We start from the raw sequence: 14,768 nt of genomic DNA on the forward strand, positions 1-14,768 counted from the left end.
TGTAAGACTGGTTGTTGACTGCAAAGGATTTCCCTACAAGTATTAGCAATTATCATTATATTCACTATTATGTTAGTTTGTCCATTTACTTCTGAACCTCTGAAAATGTGGGGGACTGTGTAAAAATGGCTGTAATTCTTAAACAGTTGATGCAATAGTTTTGTTATATCCATTGAAATAAAGCTGAAAGTCTACACTTCAACCACACATTGCCTGCTTTATTTAAAATCCATTGCAGTTGTGTATAGGCAATTGCAATTGAAATTAGAAATATAAATGGTGTCATAGTCCAAATACTTATGGCCCTGACTGTATACGTACAAACACACACACACACACACACACACACACACACACACACACGCGCGCGCGTGTCAGACGAAGAAGCGTTCCAGCAATGTATAGGAAATTAACAAACATTTTCTCCATACCAGCATATTAACTGTCCATAAATATTATGGCCCTGTATATATGTGTATGTATGAGAAATAAAGATTGTTTCTACATTCAATTATTTGTTTATTTAACACATTTTAAGGGTTTATTTTGTCATTTGTTTGTATTGCCAGAAAGCTATTATTTGCCATCAATTAAAACAAGGTATGCTCCCTCTAAGACTGATGACTAATCATCTGTCCTACTGATCTGTCCTATTGATCATCATTTATATTGGTTTAATAATGGCTTTGTTAGTAATACTATTTCTGAATATATATATATATATATATATATATATATATATATATATATATATATATAACTGTATATCTCAGGAGACTTCGAAGCAACATATGAGCATCAAACCTTTATTGTGACCGACCAGGGGTGAACTCCACACCAGACCTCTAGGTGGCAGTCATACAGCTACTGATTCACCACCACCGAAGAAGCTGGAGAAGCGCACGTGCAGCACCCTGTCAACATGGGGAAAAGGAGCCAGAACAAACAGCTTTTCACTTCTTTAACCAAAAAGCAGAAGAAACACTTGAAGGAGTTCGGAGAGGAGCATCCGTTCCACGACGAGTAAGCAGTGCGGCGGACAAATGAAAGATTCAGCTACTTTTATGTTCGCCAACTAGCTAACGTTAAGTTGCCTTCGAGCCAGATTCAGTGTGCAGTGTGTTAACTAACTGTTAGATGTGTGTTACTAGTAAATATGTAAAACTAACGTTATCCTTTTCGAAGAAGCTGAACCGTAACGTCATTGACACACCCGAAACGGTTTTCCCTACTATAAATATATATATGCAATATTTATGAATGTAGCTGTTTGTTATTCCCAATTTCGTATTTCTTTGTCCAAATGAAAGTTGAGCATCCATTAGCTAACACAACGTTAGTTAATGGATGCTCAAGGGGATCCCGTTCTGTGATAAACTATTAAAGAGCCAAATGGCTAGCAGCAGTACGAGGATAGCAGTCGCGTGGGGTGAACGTTGACTTACACGTGTGCACTAGACAAACAATGGTATAATTATTTAAAACACTCCAAAGGTTACACCACATTAAGCAAAGAAGCGTGGATGCTTTCCTCTTTGAACCCATTCTCCCAAAATGCATCCTGTTCTCAGTTACATGTCAGTTGTTGTCTGTATGATCTAAAAGTAAGACGTCAACAAGCAGCCCCGAGGACCAAGCCTGTGCTTTTCTTTTAGTCAACTTTGTGGTCTTAATAGATGGTGCTAGTTGTCTCAGCAACTACATTTCGCTTTGTGTGTGTGTGTTTTGTTGACAGAGTCGATGCAAGACCTGAAAGAACTGAGATATTGGAACTGGTGAGTAGTGCATTACAATTCCTCATGATATAAATCATAAAGGATAATTCATGCAATATGATATAAGTAACTGTCACTGCGCAAAGATGAAGTGTTTTCAGTGGTATATATATATATATAACCCAAGTCGCTGTTGACCTGCAGTTGTGTAATATTTTCCCAATGCCAATATAATAATATTATAAATTGAAAGGTGTTATGCCCTCACCTCTGTTACAGCCGGCAAGCCCAGTACAGTCAGACGTTGAGCCTGATGAGCTGGAGGAGGAGGAGGAGGAACCAGAGCAGAAAACGGCCTATCAGAAGCTTCTCTCTACTCTCAGCCAACCCTCCAGTAATGACAAGAGTGAAGAGGAGAGCACCGACGAGGAAGATGAAGAAGAGGAGCTTCTTGATGAAGGTGAGTTGTTTATTTTCCATCCCATTTGAGGACCGTGTGGGCCAGCATATTGCAGTCAACTGAACAGTGTTGTTCTTTTTCATTGCAGGGGAAAGTGATGGAGTTGCTGACGACAGTGAGCACGGTGATGAAGCGGGAGAAGACGAGCCCGAGAATGCAGACAAGACTGTGACTGAGGCAGTAGAAGGGGAGGAGAAGGAGGCAGGGGATGAGTTCGTAGACGAGGAGCATGAGACCCAGTTCTGTCTGGAGAGCGACTTCCCCGACGGAGGAGGACAGGGGGATGCTGAAAGCTCTGCAGAGCAGCAAGACGGCAAAGGTACTGCTACCACGGCTCAGCAAATTCAGTTCAAATAACAGTTTTATAGTCATTAGTTTTGTCCGATTTATGTCCCCTCTAACAGATGCATTTCATGTCATTTTGTTTTTCAAATGAATGTCCTGCTTGCTCAATTATAAAAGTTGAGGCTTGTAATTTGACTGCGGTGTGTCTGACATTTCTGTACACGCAGACATGTTTCTGCAGCATTTAGATGCAGAGCTTGGAGAAGAGGATGTGCAGAAGATAGAATCTGGCAGCAAAGCCAAGACTCAGATCACGGTATTAAATACAAAATTCTGTGCACTTTCATTCAAATTAATTCAAACTGCAGCTGATGTGCCTTACTATCTTTGCCTTTCCCCACATTTAGTGGCCAAAATTAGGCACTTTACTCTGCACCTTTCCCCTGGAGAGGTTTGGAGCCATCGGCCCACAAAAAGACACAAACCTGCCAGTTTTCCACAAAGTTTTGAAGACCCGCTGGAAGGATCTGAAGCAAACCTCCAACCCTAAGGGGCTGGCTGGTGAGATCAGCCCCTTGCAGCTTGAGCTGCTAGCTCTTATGGGCTCCTACAAGGACCTCTACTACCCAGAAACCTGTCCTGTGACCCATGGCCCTCAGGTCTGCAGTGCGTACTGCCTCCACGTGCTCAACCACGTACTGAAGGCCAACTCTCGGGTCCTGTCTCACAACGCGCTGCTAAGGGAGCAGAAAACCAAAGCTAAACCTGGAGCTGATCCGCAGGACGAACCCAGAGACCAAGGACTGACCCGGCCCAAGGTAAAGTACCGGTTACGTTAGGTTTGGCTTTTTAACAGAGCTCCATCTAACATTTCTAAGCTCCACTAAACGGCACATTGTTTAAACTCTCCTTCCGTTGCAAATTGTGCCTGTTTTAGTCTCAAATATCAAGCTAATTTCACGCATACTGTGAGTGCAAATTATACATCTTAATGTACAGCAGTCTGGACCACTGTCCTCAGGCTGGATCACACTTCAATGTGTGTGTCCCATCATGCCTCAGATGCATTGCGGATTTTGTAGTCACATTGTACAACTTAAGAAATCATTGAAACTTTGTTTTGGTGTGAAAATGCATTTGTCTCAAAGTAACTTTAGGGAAATCATGTGCTTTTAAAGTCTCCCTGCATGTGTGTGAGTAAAATAAACTACATTTCACATAATCTATTCCAGCAGTCATGTCGTATGCATGAGTGATCTGAGAGGAACTCCCTAATTGCATTAGTTGATGCTCCACTCCATCAGCAGAAGCGGCAGTACGGCTCACTAAGGGTTATTTAGGTACCTTAATGGGATCTGCTATCATCACTTTTCTAAACACTTCAACTCAAAAGCGCAATATACTTCTTCTTTTTTCCTGCCCGGTTGTAATGATTATTTTTAAATACGCCAGGTCCTGATCCTCGTCCCGTTCCGAGGCGGAGCTCTGCGGGTCGTCCAGACATTCATCAGCTTGCTGGAGACCAAAGGCAAGAAGATCGTGGTCAGCAACAAGAAGAGGTTCAAGGAAGAGTTTGGCGAAGAGGCCGATGACAAGCCGCCCAATCTGCAGAGACCAGACGATTACAGCGCCATCTTCTCAGGCAACGTGGACGATCACTTCAGGATAGGTACGCTCTTGAAAACAGACGTCGACCAACTTTTGGACAAACCACCAAGTCTTCCTGTCTGAGTCCTTGTCACCGTCTCTCTCCTCGCCAGGCCTCTCCATTGTGAGGAGCAGCATACGCCTGTACTCCCCCTTTTATTCGTCGGACATCATCATTGCGTCACCGCTGGGCCTCCGTACGGTGCTGGGAGCAGACGGGGAAAGTAAGCGAGACTTTGACTTCCTCTCCTCCATCGATCTGCTAGTGGTGGACCAGGCAGACGTCTTGCTCATGCAGAACTGGGAACACGTCTTGGTAAGAACACACACCTGTTCGATGTGACACATTACTGTGGGGTTGTGTTTTTTCACTGTTGGGAAGGATGTGGCGCCATCTGCTGTTAAACAACAATTGTTATAATTTGGCATTTAAGAAATGGAAGCACTGCAGCAGCATTGAGCCTTTTTAGATTTGAGTTTGACTCGAGGTTGTTACTATTTTTGGAATCCGATTGGTAACATTGTCACATTTTAAAACTTTGTTGTAATAAATACTCTATGGATAACAATTGTTTTTAACAAACCAGTCGAAAGCTGGTCTGGTTAAGGTGTCCGTAGAGATTGGATGTTTTATAATAAAAAATGTACATTGTCCACCCCTCTGCAGCATGTGATGAAGCACATAAACCTGCAGCCGCTGGACTCTCATGGAGTGGACTTCTCCAGGGTGAGGATGTGGAACCTGAACAATTGGGCCGGACACTACCGGCAGACGCTGGTGTTCAGCTCCATCCAGGACCCACAGATCAACAACATCCTCACCAAGAAGCACTGCGCCAACTACCGAGGACAGGTAGGTACCCATTACAGTTAACTATTACACCTCTCGCTGAGCATTCAGCACGGGCTGTAATTTAGTTGAACACACGGCTAAAGGCAGAAATGATCTCATTGCTTGAGTTAATCCTCAGCATGTGGATAATTCCCTGTGTGGTTTCTGTCTCAGATTGCCACTAAGAACATGCCGAAAACGGGTTCCATCTGCCAGGTGCTGGTTCAGCTGCCTCATGTGTTTCAGATGTTCTCCTGTGACAGCTTCATGGACCACGATGCCCGGTAAGGTCTTCCCACATGAGACCCTTGTGACGCCACCACAGTCGGGCCAGGGGTTTTCAAATGCTTTTGCGGGAATATCACGTTGCCTTTGATTCAGTGAAGCTACACTGGAGGCCAGAACACGGCTGTCTTGTCGCTAAGAGTTGCAGATTGATTTAGATGGATGTCATCATATTATTGGTTGGGACTAGTTTACATAAGCACACTTAACACACATTTATTCTTTATAGATTTTTTTTAATATATCGTTAAATAGGTTCACAATATGACCCGGGATGTTGTCTAAAAGGATGTATTTTTCATTTGATGTCAACTTTAAACAGTAATGTTCCGCTCCTTTTGTATTTATAGCAAATCCCTTGTTTTTATGATATTAGCACATTTAAATCAAGGTCGAAAGAAATCAATTTTCTTTAAATTGATAATAATATATGATATCGGATCATGAGATCTTGACAAATGTTTGGTTGATCCAAACCACATTTATATTTATTTTGTATTTTATTTCCGCTGTTCCCCATCCTGCCTGTAGGTTTCAGTTCTTTGTAGACAAAGTGCTGCCTCAGTACAGGGACTCGGTTATGTCCCACACTCTGATCTACATCCCGTCTTACTTCGACTACATCCGGTTGCGCAACTACATGAAGAAAGAGGAGATCAACTTTACCAGCATCTGCGAGTATTCCAGCAAGTCAGAGGTGTCCCGAGCCAGACACTTCTTCGAGAAAGGGGATAAACACTTCCTGCTCTTCACTGAACGCTTTCACTTCTACAAGAGGTCAGCACTTATAAACTCTTTTTCTTGCTGAAAGACAATGGTTGTTTAGTGGAAGGGCAGCCATAAATAACAAACGATGAGTATGATGAGCATTCTGGTGATATTGATTCCTGGAGTCACTCCAAGGCCATCCATAGTAAAGCCCTTAAAGACTGTCTTTACATTGTTACGAGTTTACATGTCACCAATTGTGATAACACCGAGGATACAGATATACCTTTTACAGAGTTCAAAAGTTAGACCTCTCGCTTCAGGTTTTGTGAAGTCAGCGTTCAAGATCTTTTACTCTGGTTTATTAATGTCCCGTGACTAGCATCTTTATTGTGGTTTATTGATAATTAAAACATTATGTATATAGGCTGAAATTGTACTTCAAATGAGAATAACAATTCTTTTAACCTTTCTGAAGGAAAATACAAAAAAAGTTACTACCGTAGGCAATGTTGTTAGTTAAACAATGTATTTCTATCAGATTGGAGGCTGCTGGGAGACATTACACACTTAAGAGTTTTATGCACAGGAGGCTGTTTAATACTTTTTTGTGGAGTTATAAAAATAGCAATAATCAGCAGTATAAAGAAATAATCAGAACCTTCTGAAAAATACTGAAAGTGTTATAAAATACGTAATTGTTCTCGACTATCACGTCTACTGTTGCTCCATTCTCTGCCTGGTATGTCTGTGTAACGGGTATTTAATGACATATGTAGTATTAGAATGGTCTTGAACATAAATTGTTGAGCCCGTAAGAAACTCTCACTTCTTCTTTTTTAGGTACACCATCAAAGGGATCCAGAACCTGATATTCTATGGATTGCCCTCCTTCCCCCACTTCTACAGCGAGGTGTGTAACATGCTGGCAGCAGGGGGTCGAGGGGAGGAGGCCAGCTGGACCGGCACCGCCCTCTACTCCCGCTACGACGCTCACAAGTTAGCTGCCGTCACGGGAGCTCAGCGGGCCGGACAGATGCTGCACTCCAACAAGACTGTGCACCTCTTTGTTACAGGAGGGGACGATAAAGCTTCCTGATGGAGGTGGGCTGACAAGAGGCACCACATCATGAAACCCTGGGAGATGTCTACTGCACACTGTTACACTCAATTCAGGGTCTTCCTTCTGTAACAAGAAAGATGTTGAATGCAGGTCTGTGATCGTGGATTTCCATGTGACACATAGCAGGGTAACTGGTTTGACATAAGAAAAGTGTACTGCCTAAGTAAGAAAGCTTTCCATTATATTTTGGACAATAAACACAAGGAAAAGCATGTTTATGGGCTTTGTTTGATGTGTGGTTGGAGGAAGCTACCTAGAAACATCAAGCCAGAGTGAAGAGATCATAAAACATTGTTATATGCTGTGTGAGCATCACTCACTGCTTGCCTGTGTGTTTACAGATTTGTCAAAGTATGTGTGTGTGTATATATATATATATATATATATATATATATATATATATATATATATATATATATATATATATATATATATATATATATATATATATATATATATATATATATATATATATATATATATATATCATTATTTTGATTATCTTCCTTATTATTTGAAGAGTTCATATTTGTAGCAATACGTGTCCTGACGGTGCTAAAATGATGATCAATGAGTTTTTATGATTGTTAGTATGGTGGCATGCCCACAATATAAGTGTTTTAAAATGAATCATGGGTGTGTTTTTTTTGTTTTAGGATATTTAAAGTCAGAAGAAGTTTTAGTTTATTGGACTATTGCTCTGCCACACAATCTCACAAAAATGTCCTGCAAAATGTTTTTAATTAAACATGAAATACAAATGAGGTCTGTCAGTTGGCGGTGAGAGGATCTCGGGTCCGATTTGTTCACCTCTGGGTCCAGCTCACTCTGGTGTTCACCTCTGGGTCCAGCTCACTCTGGTGTTCACCTCTGGGTCCACCTCACTCTGGTGTTCACCTCTGGGTCCAGCTCACTCTGGTGTTCACCTCTGGGTCCACCTCACTCTGGTGTTCACCTCTGGGTCCAGCTCACTCTGGTGTTCACCTCTGGGTCCAGCTCACTCTGGTGTTAAACTCACTCTGGTGTTCACCTCTGGGTCCAGCTCACTCTGGTGTTCACCTCTGGGTCCAGCTCACTCTGGTGTTCACCTCACTCTGGTGTTCACCTCTGGGTCCAGCTCACTCTGGTGTTCACCTCTGGGTCCAGCTCACTCTGGTGTTAAACTCACTCTGGTGTTCACCTCTGGGTCCAGCTCACTCTGGTGTTCACCTCTGGGTCCAGCTCACTCTGGTGTTCACCTCACTCTGGTGTTCACCTCTGGGTCCAGCTCACTCTGGTGTTCACCTCTGGGTCCAGCTCACTCTGGTGTTAACCTCTGGGTCCAGCTCACTCTGGTGTTCACCTCTGGGTCCAGCTCACTCTGCAACAACAGCACAAGTTCTCCCCTTTAAAACAGAGATAAGGTACAAAGTCAAACCGGCTCCATTAAATAACCCAACCACGTAATTATTAACTCCGTGGGTTGCTGCCCGAGTGACTTTGGCCACATAATTATGGTCTAGTAGGTGGACAACAAATATGGACGACACGACAGAGAAGCTGAATCTGAAGCGGGAATTGGGGCTGGTGGGAGCCGTGTCCCTCATCGGAGGGACAATGATTGGATCTGGGATCTTCATGTCCCCGCAGATGGTGCTCTACACCATCGGCAGCCCTGGAGCCAGCTTGGTTGTGTGGGCGTGCTGTGGCGTACTGGTGATACTGGCGTCTTTCTGCTACGCTGAGCTGGGCACCGTCATCACAGAATCCGGCGGGGAGTACATCTACATCCTCAGGACTTCGGGGCCGGTCGTCGCCTTCATGCTGATCTTCAGCTCCGTGTTATTTGTGAGACCTGCAGGCGTCGCCGGCATCTCTCTGAGTTTCGCTCAGTACGCCGTGGCTTTTTTCTACCCAGACTGCCCTCCTCCGGTGCCGCTGGTGAAGTGCGTGGCTGCGGTTGCTATTGTGGTGCTCGCCACCGTGAACTGCCTTAATGTTCGCTTTTCAATGTCAGTCCAAGTGTTTTTTATGGTGGTCAAGGTTCTGGCACTGGCAGTCATTATAATAGGAGGTTTGGTGATGCTCGCCAGAGGGCACACGGAACACTTTGAAGACTCCTTTGAGAACACAAATCTGGCCATCAATCCAATTGGTATTGCTTTCTACCAGGGATTGTGGTCCTATGATGGCTGGAACAATCTGAATTATGTTACTGAAGAGTTAAAACGTCCAGAGGTGAGTCAAATGAACACTGCGGTCAGGTGAGCCGGCATCCGCCGATACTCGGTCAAATGAGCCGCCGCTTGAAATGCAATGCACCTCTATTCATGGTGTTACGGTACGGAGGCTTGTACGGCCCAAATGCACGGAGATAGACCATTATTTAAGCAATGATTTGTCCAATTTGATATAACAAGTCAAAAACAACATTCATTTGGACATATAAAATAATATAATAACATATCAAGTTACACTAGTGTACTGTTTTTAATTGAAAGTCAGCTCAAATTCAATGATTATATTCACAATTTCACAATATTATAACTGTTATTAAAGCAGATCCTTAAAAGGTTATATCATATTTCCACTGGATTATTGTTCATGAGGTCCCCTGCTGTTCATCTCTATTTTTTTTTACTGTACAGTTTTTGTTAAAATTAAAGTCTGCTAAAAAGATACAATTATATTCATAATTTTCCAATATTTGAACTTTATTTAAATCAGATTCTTAAAAGTGTATATACAAATGACACTGGTAAATTGTTTATGAGGACCTCTACTATGTCCATGGCTATTTCCATGAGAATTTACTTTACAGTTTTTGAGAAAATCAAAGTCAAAGTCAGCTAAAAAGAAATAATATTAATAATTTTCTAATATTTATAATTAATATATAATAATATATATATATATATTATTTAAGAGGACCCCCTACTATGTCCATTGTTATTTTCAATTGTTATATAAAACGTTGAATACATTTTGATCCAGTTACTCTCCTATTTTGAGTACATTTTAGTGTGCTGTGTTATTAAATTGTCACACTATGATGAAGGGAAGGACTTAGATGCACACTTACATAGCATGGCACACGGACCTATGGCGATCACATAGCACTGCAAAGGGCTGCTGAGATTTTCTCTCTTCAATTTCTCATAGGGTTCCTTCTTCTATCTCAGTTTAATACTGGGATAGTTTGTCTCTGTTGGTCCTTGCACAAATTGCAGAGGGGCACAGAGAACATTATTAAGTCAGAGTTTAGTCTCTTCATTTATTGAAAACGTCCAGGAAGCTGAAAGAGAAAGCATCTTGAAGAAAAGGCTTCCTTCGTCTCTATGGCTAGCTATGTTCTTCTTTATGAATACTGGTAAAGTTCTTACCATATGGCTACTTCATGAATAGATTGTGTTAATTATAACTGAATCGTTGGTGTGTTGGAATATTGTTGTATATGCTGTTTTTTTACTTAATGGCTTACTTAAAATGATAATTAATAAACATGATAATTGATCAAACTTAATATCAATTGCAATAACTTTGTTACAATTTATTTGACTTTTTACAAGACAAAATTAAGTACATGTTAGAATTGTATTCATGTGTAGTACTTAAATACAGTTAATGCAGCCTAATTTGTTTAATTCAACACAAGCGAACAAAATAACATTTAAAAATAAACATATCAGTAAAAACATTGCGAAAAAAGCCAAGACTAGGATGTTCCTCCTGCTCCTACCAACTGTAAAATGTATTTATTTATTTCTGAGTGTGTACATACTGTATATTGTGAGAGGTTCAAAGCAAAAATTATTAATGGCACTATTTCCTTTTAGCTAACATTGTCGTTTTCTTAGAAACTGTACAGTAAAATTTCATGGAAATAACCATGGACATAGCAGAGGTCCTCCTGAATGACAAGCCAGTGTCTTTTTTAAACTTTTAAAGATCTGCTATAAAAATATTAGAACATTTTGAATATCATTATTTCTTTTTAGCTGTCTTTCCCTTTGATTTTCTCAAAAACTGTACAGTAAAATCTCAAAAGAATAGACATGAACATAGCAAAGTATCTCATGAACAACAATCCAGTGGAAATAGAATATAACCTTTGCTTTAATAACAGTTATAATATTGTGCAATTATGAATATAATCATTGAATTTGAGCTGACTTTCAATTAAAAACAGTACAGTAGTGTAACTTCATATGTTATTATAATATTATTTCATATAATGTCCAAAATAATGTTGTTTTTGACTTGATCAAATTGGAGAAATTATTGCTGAGAAATGGGTCTATCTCCATGCTTTTTGGGCCGTAGGCCTACAAGCCTTCGTACCGTAATACCACGAATAGAGGTGCATTACATTTCCAAGCGGCGGCTCACATGACCGCAGTAAATCAACGAGGTGTCATTGGAACTATCGTGTTATCGTGTTTGTGTTATTAAATTGAAGTGATTGTGCAGGACCAATGAGTAATCCATCAAGACCCGACATTTTGTCACTGGCTGTGGTCCCCCTAATAAAATAAAGTAATACATGTTTTCTCAGAGGTGGAACATCGAATGTGTATGAGAAAGGTATGCATGTTTACAACCATGTTGTAAACGTTGAACCACTCGAGTTAAGAGTAGACTTTAGCTACCGACATGACTGTACACAGCAGACATCATAAATACATGTATGTATGAGGCAGGCACCCAGGTGTCCGTAGACAACAATGCTATTTGGACCCGACCTGGGAACACATTAGACATTCGACATTTAGCCTACTAGGCTATGTATGTTTTACTTATCTAACCAACTGCGACTGAAAACTGAAAATTATAACATAATATACCACAGAAAATAATGAGTCTTCTCACAGAACCGGTGGTCGAAATGTCTGTATTTGACTTATTCATCCAACCCGACCTACCAGAGCATACTTTGTCGCTCTTTATACAACAACTACTATTACTTTTACCACTCCCTCCAAATCTTTTGGCTAGCTAACAATTGCTAAATTAAGTAGCATATTCAACCTGGCCTTGTGTAAATTGACGAATAGCTGCAAATAGACCATAAATAAAAGTTCATCCACAAGTACACTTGCAAAAAAAAAGATGAGTAGGTTTAAGTATGGTAGGTAATTTGTAGCTAAGGGGTTGTTTGAGGCCTACGCTAAGTAGCGGTTCTCAAAAATTAGAGAACGTTTTGTTGATTTGCCTAAGCATTGGCACAAAACAATAATTTCTCTTTTTGGAAGGAATGCCTGGTTAAACTGGGCAAGTAGTTATGCTAACTACCTGCCAAGGATGGGTTATTGAGAAAGAGAAGAACTGTGTTGATATCAAAGAACAAATGCCACCAGGGTGTTGCCTGCACTGATTAAAACTACCCCTTCCACGTCTGTGGTTTCTTTGGAGGCATCAGTTCAGTCTGGTTTTCAAGTCACTAGCAGTCCTTGTGAAAATTCTCAGTGTGGTTTAGACAGTTTTACCTTGTTGGCACTTCCCTCTGATACTGACACTGGAGGTTGTGCTTTAGTTCAGCTGACCCTTCCTGTCCCTCTGCTGAACTTCTTGAAACTAAAATATTTGGTGCAAGTATACATTGCTATTGTAGGGCATCCCTCTCTGGGGGTTTCGGGAGAATAATTAACAAGCAGTGAGGATTTTGTTGGTGATTAGTTTTGGTCTGACTTGCTCAATGGTACTTTCCAGCTAACCCTCTTGCAACATTGCAAGTCCGTTGCGAAAGCTCATGACAGATCATTTCTGTCTTCTGCTTCAAGGGGGTTTAACAGATGTCTTACATACACAATCGTTGCCATCCCATTAAGTAAGTCAGGGAGCTACTGAGCTTCAAGCAAACCCTAAAATCAACTCCAACGTTCTGATTGAGTTTGACCATGATCGGGAGGAAGGGCTAGCCTGTCTTAAGCTGGCCACAAGAGATTTGATATAAAAGAGAACTGGTTTCAGCCCGAACAATCTTTTGGACACATCGTTAAAACTGTGGGGTATAATGTATGCAGAAATCCTTTTCTTTTTTAAGTCAGTTGTTTGCCTGCAGTCTGCAGACTATTTATATTCAGTCTTGATCATGTCTTGGCACTGCCTTCTGCCAAGGGTATCATCGAAGTGCCACGCCACGCCTTGTCGTACTGTAAAGTGTAATTTCACGTGACTTATAGTATATGTCTTGGATCCACCAAATGATTTTGAGGAGAAAGTAGCAGTGAGACAATGGAGAGCAACTCAGACAGACTCAATCTGAAGAGGGAAGTGGGGATTATAGGAGCGGTGTCATTCATTGCTGGAACCATGATAGGATCCGGGATTTTCATATCGCCCCAGTTTGTGCTGTCTGCCATCGGCAGCCCCGGGCCAGCTTTGTTATATGGTCTTGCTGTGGGTTGATAGCCATGCTGGCGGGGCTCTGCTACGCCGAACTGGGCACAGTCATACCAGACGGCAGGAAAAGTGGTGGCCTTTATGTTTGTCCTCAGCTTCATCGCTGTCATGAGGCCTGCCAGTGCCACAGGAGTTGCACTGAGTTTGGCTGAATACGTCGTGGCCCCCTTTTACAGTGACTGCACCGCTCCACAATTGGTGTTGAAGTTGGTTGCTGCAGCAGCTATCATGGTGCTGACGGCAGTCAACTGTCTCAGCGTCCGCTTGGCCACCACCATCCAGGTGGTTTCCATGGTCGTCAAACTGCTGGCACTGGCTGTGATCATATTGGGAGGGGTTGTGATGCTTTTCCAGGGACACACTGAGAACTTTGATAACGATAACTCCTTTGAGGGAACATATGTTGATGTCAGCTCCATTGGCATTGCTTTCTATCAGGGCTTGTGGTCCTTTGATGGGTGGAACACTTTGAATTATCTAACCGAGGAGCTGAAACACCCAGAAGTAAGAGTTTACTGTTTTCTGTTTGTACAATGAACTGTCATGCCCAAGAGTTACTATATTCAAGAGATATACTTTAAACGTTTAGACTTTAGACTTAATTGTAACCAAGGGGAAATCTTTCACCACAGTGCTGAACATGTTGGAAAATAATACATTAAATGGCACAATAGTACCAACATGCAATGACAGAAGACAACAGTTCACACTCAGATCTACTGAGCAAGGTTTTTGGTTTAAAGCATCTATGGCTGTGAGACCTTCACCCACAGTATGGGTCAGTTTAAATGACAGAAGCTATTCCATTGCATACAAATAGCAGAGTCATTATACTGAGAAGTCAGAACAATCTAGCAGGAAGAACTATATACAGTCATTTATTTCACATGGCACATATTTGTGCATTGAAAAAGATTACGACTGCCTTTGAATCAGTCACTGCCACACATCATCTGATTGTCAGAAGTGCCTTTGGGTGCTCCCTGTAGGGTGGAACTTGCTGTCTCACCATATAACTGTTCCTACTGTTTCTGCGGGGACTCCCAGTCCATCCAATTTCATATGACTTTTTATTAGCTTAATTACTAGTTTACTATATTTACTGTATATATAGTTACTATAGTCAAGAGATAGATAGACTTAACATAAAATGTCACAACATACAATGACAGAAGTTCACACTCAGATCTACTCATCAAGGCTTTTGGTTTATGGTAGCCATGGCTGCAAAGATCAGGCTTTTCCCAAAGTATACTGTTAGAATTAGCAATAAAGTCTGAGAGAGACCTTCTCCTACAGTATGGATCAGTTTAAATGACAGAAGCTATCCCA

At 41.4% G+C, this 14,768-nt stretch overlaps 2 protein-coding genes across 2 annotated transcripts; both read left to right on the forward strand.

The window, feature by feature from the left end:
* Nucleotides 1-882: 882 nt before the first annotated feature.
* On the forward strand, nt 883-7,417 carry utp25 (UTP25 small subunit processor component). Its single transcript, XM_034525545.1, has 12 exons — nt 883-1,023; nt 1,736-1,775; nt 1,995-2,175; nt 2,264-2,494; nt 2,688-2,776; nt 2,868-3,278; nt 3,913-4,129; nt 4,221-4,423; nt 4,775-4,960; nt 5,114-5,223; nt 5,756-6,001; nt 6,776-7,417. Exons 1-12 carry the CDS (start codon nt 923-925, stop codon nt 7,029-7,031), a joined length of 2,271 nt encoding a protein of 756 aa, XP_034381436.1. The 5' UTR covers nt 883-922; the 3' UTR covers nt 7,032-7,417.
* A 1,156-nt stretch (nt 7,418-8,573) lies between these two features.
* LOC117751542 (b(0,+)-type amino acid transporter 1-like) lies at nt 8,574-13,973 on the forward strand. The gene is made up of 2 exons (XM_034563460.1): nt 8,574-9,272; nt 13,446-13,973. Exons 1-2 carry the CDS (start codon nt 8,574-8,576, stop codon nt 13,971-13,973), a joined length of 1,227 nt encoding a protein of 408 aa, XP_034419351.1.
* Nucleotides 13,974-14,768: the final 795 nt, after the last annotated feature.

Source organism: Cyclopterus lumpus, chromosome 22 (genome assembly GCF_009769545.1).
Source record: "Cyclopterus lumpus isolate fCycLum1 chromosome 22, fCycLum1.pri, whole genome shotgun sequence".
Taxonomy (NCBI): Eukaryota; Metazoa; Chordata; class Actinopteri; order Perciformes; family Cyclopteridae; genus Cyclopterus; species Cyclopterus lumpus.